The sequence below is a fragment of the Gavialis gangeticus genome, unplaced genomic scaffold (genome assembly GCF_001723915.1).
Source record: "Gavialis gangeticus isolate Ggan-Ray unplaced genomic scaffold, GavGan_comp1, whole genome shotgun sequence".
NCBI classification, from domain to species: Eukaryota; Metazoa; Chordata; order Crocodylia; family Gavialidae; genus Gavialis; species Gavialis gangeticus.
The window spans coordinates 3,409,909-3,417,780 of NW_017729034.1; the positions used below are offsets into that span (position 1 = coordinate 3,409,909).

General features: G+C 44.5%; 1 protein-coding gene across 1 annotated transcript in view; it reads left to right on the forward strand.

Moving 5' to 3' along the window:
• The window catches only part of LOC109304876 (protein spire homolog 1-like), a 44,054-nt gene that overhangs the window by 6,552 nt on the left and 29,630 nt on the right, over window positions 1-7,872 (forward strand). The window contains exons 2-5 of the mRNA XM_019527702.1: window positions 1,957-1,988; window positions 2,634-2,798; window positions 4,786-4,911; window positions 5,195-5,260. Coding sequence (XP_019383247.1) covers window positions 1,957-1,988; window positions 2,634-2,798; window positions 4,786-4,911; window positions 5,195-5,260 — 389 coding nt within the window. The remainder of the gene's footprint in view (window positions 1-1,956; window positions 1,989-2,633; window positions 2,799-4,785; window positions 4,912-5,194; window positions 5,261-7,872) is intronic.

Genomic DNA, 7,872 nt, shown 5'->3' on the forward strand with positions numbered 1-7,872 from the left:
GGGGGGGGGGGGGGGGGAAGGTGTCACAAAACAGGTTAAGTACACTAGAGCACGCCTCTCTGGCACATAGCCAGCATGGGATGGGTGTTTGCTTCCTCTTCCTGCTGCTCTTGAGGTCTCTGGGATTTGCAGTCCAGAATCACAGCAACAGGACTCTGCATGGTTGCTTGTCACTTTCTTCCTGCTTCTAGGTGCCTCTGGGACTTGTAGTCCACAGTCACAGCCAGCAGTAGGTTTCAGTAAGTTTAGCAGCAGGGCAACTGTTACAAGTTTAAACCAGTTTCTGATCATTTAAGCTGGTTTATGTGCAACTTCTGTCTCCAAAAGGGACAGGAAGGAGAAAACTTGGGGAGGGGAGTGGCATTTGCTCCTCCAGGTGGCTTTTTTTGTCCAGTGCCAGGGCCATATACTAAGGCAGCCCCCTGGCACCCCCAACCCCTCAGACCCCAGTTTTCCTGCCCAGAGGAACAAGCAGACTCTCTTACCTGGTGCCAGGGCTGTCTTAATTACTGCCTCTTCTAGGGAAGTTGGGGTGGGGGAGAGGGGCGTGGGCTTTTCAGCAGTGATCAGAGGCCTTTGGAACTAGGCATCTCCTGCTGCAATTAAACCTACCCCCTCTGCCAATCAAGGGGCATGGTGTGGGGGAGAAACGGCACAATCTGGTCATGAATATGGTGGCGCCTGCCACGACTGGGTCATGATATTAGTGAGCTGGGCTGACAATTTAAACCAGGCCCTACCATAAGTGTGCTAAATCAACTCTTGTAATAGTGACACATTGAATCACTTTGTTAGAGGGGTGTTATCTAAACAAATGGCTTGTATAAGGGGTTGATGAAGAATGTCTCACTTCATCCTCAGTTGAACATTCTCTTCCTCCTTGTCCTCCCACTTTGTCACTTGCGAGTCATAATGTCAAACTTTGCAGGGGGAGCAGGGGACACCATGGATGGCATAATTATACTGGGTTTTGCAGTCTCTTTACTTTCTGATGCTAGACTTCAGAAGTAATAATATATACATAGGATTAGAATGGGTCTTTTAAGCCATTGAGTCTAGCCTCCTGTGCACACTGATGCTTGGATGATTCCATTGCCTGAGGACACTGAAGGGAAAGGGACTAATGCTTGACAAAAGTGACTAGTCACTTTCTGCATGTGTTTACTTCACAGTGTTTGGAGTAAGCTGATTTCCCTCGTGCCTTTTCTGTGAAATCTCTATATGGATTGTGGCTCCCCCACCTTAGGAGGAAAGGTGGCCAAAAGACAAGTCTCCATTTTCCAAAGAGCAAGTCTTGGTATAGTCTGACTGAACTATATTTAGGCCTGTTGTATCTGTAGTCTGCATGGGAGCCATGGGTGTTGAGAAAGAAAGGAAGCTTCTTTCTCTTATTTCTACTTGAGAAGCATCCAGAGGCAGAGAACATCAAAAGGAAACCATACCTTGCACTGTTTTCTAATGATTCTGGATTTTCATCCAATCCCCTGGCCTTTCCTTTCCTTTCCTTCCCTTCCCCCAAGAAAATGGAGGATAAAACTGTCTGAGGACTTCTCCCAATGGCAAGAAACCAAACTTGCATGATACACTGGAAAGGGAACTTTGGGTCTGTGTCAAGGGCCCAGGCAAGCCTAACAGTCCATTGGGCTGCTGTGGTTAAGGCACACCAATTACTGTAGTCAGTGTCATATAAAGGCATGGTATGGCCAGCATGATATCTGGTCACTTGTGGCTTCTCACCCTGAATGACCAAGTGCCCATTTACAGCTGAATCAACTGGGGCACTCTGGCAGAAGACCAGAGCAGGGCTTGAACTTTCACCTCCAGCACTATAGCAAGACATGTTAATAGCTCTGCCACTCCACCAAGTAGGGTCAGTGGAGGCTTTCTTATAACAAAAAAGAGCAAGCACTTCACAGTCCCAACAGACTTATGTTCTTTCACTTGTTTCCCTTTCAGATGTTCACAAGACACAACAATCAGAGGACAAGGTAAGTCTCTCTTTGGAATTGAGATGGTGTCAAGGATCTATGACTTCAACCTAGGAATGGCCCAATCATAATCCTTTCTGAGTAGATGTTTTGGGTACAGAAATCTAAGCTGCCTTGTCCTGCAACAGTGTGTCATGTTCAAAAGATTCAATTGTCATTTAATATTTTTGGTGCTTGAAGAATGCCAGGGGCCTGAAGGAAGATGACTTTCATCTCTGTTCTCTGACCAGGGAAAGGCCCAAGGCCAAGTTCAGAAACGAAACCACTTGAGTGGTCATGATGTACATACTGTAAGGGAAAAGGGTGAGATGCAGCTGGCAATACTGCCAACTATGGGGTTTATAACGTGGGTGTATTTCTGCTGCCACAGCACACTTCCACAACTTCAGCATGCTGTTATCATAAGTGATTCTGGTCTAGTCTCTTATACCTTGTCACCCAGTTTGAGCAACCATGACAGGATTGCCTTGTGACCACCTTATCCTTCTGTGGAAGAAGACACATGATCTCCAAAGTAGGTAGAGGTGTTCTTTGGGTTAGAAAAGTTAGAAATCTGAAGGTATCATCTAGGAACTGTCTTTACAATACTGAACTACTACTGCATTGATCTGAAAGGCCACTTGCTTCCTTGGCTTCTCTTCATAGCTGCTGGAGTGTCTGGGAATGGTGATCTATAATGCCCTGGACTGGGGCATTGACAGCCATATGGAGCGAGAGCTGAGCAAACCCCTGGAAAACCTGATTTCCCTTATGCTGAAGCTAGACATTGAGGCAACAAAACCAGCAATCAGTCTTCAGGATGTCATTAAGGTTTTTTCTTTTTTCTTTTTAACAGTCCAGTTGTTGAAAATGCTAATGTACTGGCACTCGGAACTGTTGGAGAGCATTCTAGGAAAATTTGGGTAGTGCCCTGGAGGAGGCACTTAGTACTCTCCTTATAACAGTAGGTGAGAATGGTGCACTCCAGAAGATCTTATCCCACAAGGATGGGGAGGAAGGAAGAGTGGTTGCACTGTGGCACAACTGTGGTTAGGGGGTCCAGTGTGTGTGGCCCAAAATGTTTCCAGTTGCTTGCAAGGAAAAACAGCCTTTTTTCCCCCTTGCAAGTGCTACACACAATTAGCTGGTTCAGTTCCCAGTTGCAATGGGGGAACCACACTGCTAATTCAGTCACAACTAGTTACTGAAACTGTTAATATGTGGAGTGAAGCTGGGGCTTGCTAACTTGCTTTTTTTGGTTCATGCTCTTCATCCTCCTACTTCCTGAGGGTCAGCCCACTTGAGGTGTCCACATGCAGCACTTCTTTTTTCCCCAGGGTATGTTGGTGTAAGGAAGCATAAATGCCCTGCCTCAAGATCACTGTAGATGAGATGACCCTAGCAACATGCCAGATCTTGTCCACTTAAACTATTATTGCTTGATAGGTGGATAGAAGTGCAGACACACGGAGAGCTCTGCAAAGAGCTGTTTGCCAGAATGTGGGCACTCCTAAGCAATGCTGCCTATATCCTAAGGGATTAAGGATTCCTTGAGTCCAAAACAGCATTCAGGCCAAAGGAAGCCTTCTTACTTACTTACTTTAGATTAACACATGAACTAACCCTTGCTTTAGCTAACCTTAGTCATGTCAATGCTTTCTCCAGGCTTCTGGCCTCTAGAGGGCAGGCAATCATAAAATAGCATTGCAAACTTGTTTCTGGGCATTTGAATACAAAAATGCCTATCTCCATGGGGGAAGCTGCTATCAGCAGAACTTAGCACGTCAGCACTGTGAGAAGTATTACTAAAGCCAACATTCCCAAAATGGGTTTTGAAGTTTAAAGCACTGTCCAAACTGCTCTCGTGCTGGACTTTTTCTAAGTATTCAACCCCACTTCCAAGTTTTATGAAAAGGGAAAACCTAAGGGGTGACTCATCCAAGGCGTATTCAAGTTGTTTGAAGAACTGGGATCTGGATGAGAACAACTCCCACTTCGTCAGTTTAGATTGTCTCAAGAAAGTTCACTGTCTCCAGTCCGTCTCTCTCTAGCTGGCTGGTGTGTTCCAGGCATTGGATAGCTGTAATCTTACTCTTGCGGGGGGAGCAGGAAATTCCTTTTGAGACCAAAGAAAATGAAATGCATACCTGAGAGACCATGGCAACTTTCTCTGTAAAAAGCTTCAGTAATGACTCTTTGAAAGAGCTGCTCTTCCCGCAGACCAGGGGTTGCCAACTTGAGGGTATGCATACTCCCAGGGGTACTTGGGAAGGCCCTAAGGGGTACATGCGGGCAGGTGGTGACAGTGCTGCCGCCCACCATCCCAGGGCGCCTCCCAGGAGCAGGGCCAGGGCAGGGCAAAGGCAGTGGTGCCCCTCTGTGGGCCGCACAGGTGCCACTTGATCAGCCAACACGAGGTGGGAAGGAAAGCTTGCACCCGGCAGCAGTTGCCGCCACCCCACGCTGCTACTCCGCATTTGGCTGCACGCCACCCCTACCTCTGCTGTGCATCCAGCCACTGGGGTACACTTATTTTAAAAAGTTGAAAGCCCCTGCTGCAGGCAGTTAGCTAAAGGTTCAACGTATGGAAAACAAGATGATAAAATGCAAATAGCACCTGTCTTATAAATTGTTCAAAATTGGGCCTGTGGTTTGGTGGTTGTGTTTTCCTTCACTCACAGCAGAAGTAAAGGGTCTTATTAGCAAGAACATGGCAGAAACACAAGTATGTATGGCTACTTGGGTAGCACAGTCCTCCTAATTCTTTGTTTTGGGGAGAACTTTCTCTAAAACCGTCAATTGCTGCATTGTCTTGCAGATCTGTGAGGAGCATGTGTCCTGGCCCTCTGAGGCTTCCAGCCATTACAGAACAATCTCTAGGGCTCTCTTTGCTGACTACATGGATCTTCAGCAACTCGCATTTACCATCCAGAACTCCAAAGAGGTATCTTGGGACCATCACTATCTGTTCGCTAACTCCACCCACTTAATTCTGACAATTAATTCTTTTTCCCCTGGAGGAGGGTTATTTAGCTGAAGTTATATTTAAAAAAAAAAGGGGGGGGGAGTGTGTGTTTCTTAAAAGCAGTAGCAGTTTAATCATATGAATTACTTCTGTCTTCCAAGAATTTTAAATGTGAAAGCTGGCAATTCAGTGACAGACTAGTTAGATGGGAATGACTGGATGCAGTGCAGGCTAATGATCAGGTCATGTGTTTGCTTGACAGAGTCTGAAAAGAATGGATGTGGTAGCTTTGCTGGAAAATTCTTCCCAGAAGAAGGCAAATTGCTGGGTAAGGATTTAGATTTTTGGTTTGTTTTTATAACCCTTGTGTGAGGCCTTCTGGTGACTTTCCATAGAATATTGATCCGAATATACAGATAAAACCATTTAAAAGAAAAACCCTCTAACTCAGGAAGCTAAGGCCTTGTAAACAAAGGGAAACTATTACATGAAAAGCTAGGGTGTGAATTTAAAATGTGTCAGTTTTTTCCCATGAACTCCTTGCATGGACATTAATGCAAAATAGAGTTATTTCTAGTGTCACTTAATCCACTTCCAAAGAGACACTAAGCATGCACGTGAGCAGCTACTTCAAGATATTTCAGTCTGAGCAATGCTGGGAAAGCTAGTATAGATCAGCTGCTATGTCCCTCAGACCTGTTGTGTGCGAATAGGCTTACATATCAAGGTGGCTCAAGGCCAGTAGCCAGTCAGTGGCTACATATCAGGGTAGCTCCAACTGTTTGCATTGATCATGCGTGTAAAAACAATGATGGGAGGAGGCTTCCAGGCAGAAAAGTTCAGGGTGGACATAGATTGCGTGATTACTTTACCACAGTTCCTATAGTCTCGTCTCCTAGTTTTTGGACTACATGCTTGTTGGATCAGAGAAAATGAGTTATTCTGTCCCAGCCAGGGCTCAGTGCCTTCAGTGCTCTGCCAAAAACAAATAGCTCTTCTGGCTGGAAGTTAGCCAGTATAAACCAATGCACTGGAGTCTGGAGTCTGTGGAGACAGTAACAGTACACTCTTTTCCCCCTGATCCCACCCCACCCCCAACCCTCCCAAGAGACTTGTGGACATGCTCCCTTTGTCTAAATAGCATTCACTTTGAAACATATTCAAACTATTCATATGAAAATGTTTGTGCAATGTGTGTTTGGGCGTATTTTCAACTTTTGTGATCTGTTAAAACAAACTGGCAAGCTATAGAAAACCGCAAACTATAAGCTTGTATAGCTACTTTTTTTTTTTTTTTAGGGAAGACCTGAGTAAATATGCATTTTGCAGTGTGGCCTCAAGGTCAATAGACAACTGGGCTTTGCTGCATCAAGAGAAGCAAATTCCAAGGGCAAGAGCTCCACTGCACATTCTCTGCCCCTGGTCTTTTAGTGTTAAGTTTCCAAGATGGCCAGTAGGCTGCACCATCTTGAGTCTCTTACTTTATGGTAGCCAGGATGTGAATTGCATAGGATTCTGCCAGCTGATCAAATAAAGTTGGAAGAGCCCTTATGAGGTCATCCAATTTAACCCCCTGGTTAAGGCAGAAACATCTGTTTTAGCCATTTTACCTATGTTTTTGTCTAATCTGCACTTTAAAACTTCCAAGGACAGAGATGCCACCACAGCCTCTCTCTATAATCTGATCCAGTATTCAATCATTTTCACAGTAAGAAAGTTCTTCTGAATATCCACTCTAAATTTACCTTGTTACAATTGTAGCTTGTTGACTTCTTGTCCTTCTCTTGCAGCTACAGAGAATGACTTATCGCCATCCTTCTTATAACAGCACATTTTATATTTTAAGGCTGTTATCAAGTCCCCCCCCCCATTTAATTATTGCTTATCCCAATTAAATAATCCCAGTTCCTCCAGATTTTACTTGTAGGTTACATTTTCTAGGCCTTCAGTTATTTCTGCTGTTTTCCTCTCTGTACTCTTCCCAATTTGTCTGTCGTTCTTGAATTGCCATGCCTAAAACTGGACACTGCTCCAAGTGAGTACCCACGTTACACCAGTGCTGAGTAAAACAGAAGATTGATTTCTCATGAGGAGCATGCAATGCTCCAGTTAATGCCTCCCGATATATTGTTGGCAACAAGAGCACACTGGTGATTCGAATACCATGAATTCCTTTTTGAAGTCTCTGGGTTCATCATGTGAACCATGTTTGAACACCTAGCCATGCCAAAGCCAATCTGACCTATTGTAGTCTTTTTTACTTCTTTGGAGCAGGAGAATTGTTCTCTTTCCCCCTTTTTTTTGTAGTCTCAAAAGATTGACAGCTACTGGACTAGGGCAAATTCATGGTAATAAGGCTGCTTATGTGGGATATACAAGTATTTGAATGGTCTTCTGGCTAAGATGCTTGCTGTGGTCTATCATGTAAGATGAAGTGCTGTTACAACCCAAGAAGTGGCTCCTAAGGTTTATCTTGTTGTACCTTTTTCCTATAAAACATAATCTGATGGGCAGTTGTAACAGTCAGTTGTCTTGACATTTCTTTACTATTAACCAGTTTGACCATTCTTTTCTGAATTACATTTTCAGCTCAAACTTCTAGTGTTCTTCAATGCAATCAATAAGTAATTCAGGAGATATTTTTCCATTGGCTATCCTCCAGCTGCTTCATTTCTGTATAGCAGATGGAGCATTACTGATAGGCTAGCTGTCTTGTATTTATAGAATCATAGAAAACTAGGGTTGAAAGGGACCCCAGGAGGTCATCTTGTCCAACCTCCTGCTCAAAGCAGGACCATCCCCAACTAGATCATTCCAGCCAGGGCTTTGTTGAGCCAAGTCTAAAAACCTCCAAAGGATGGAGATTCTACCACCTCTCTCGGTAACATGTTCCAGTGCTTCACCACCCTCCTAGTGAGAGTTTTTCCTAATAGCCAACCT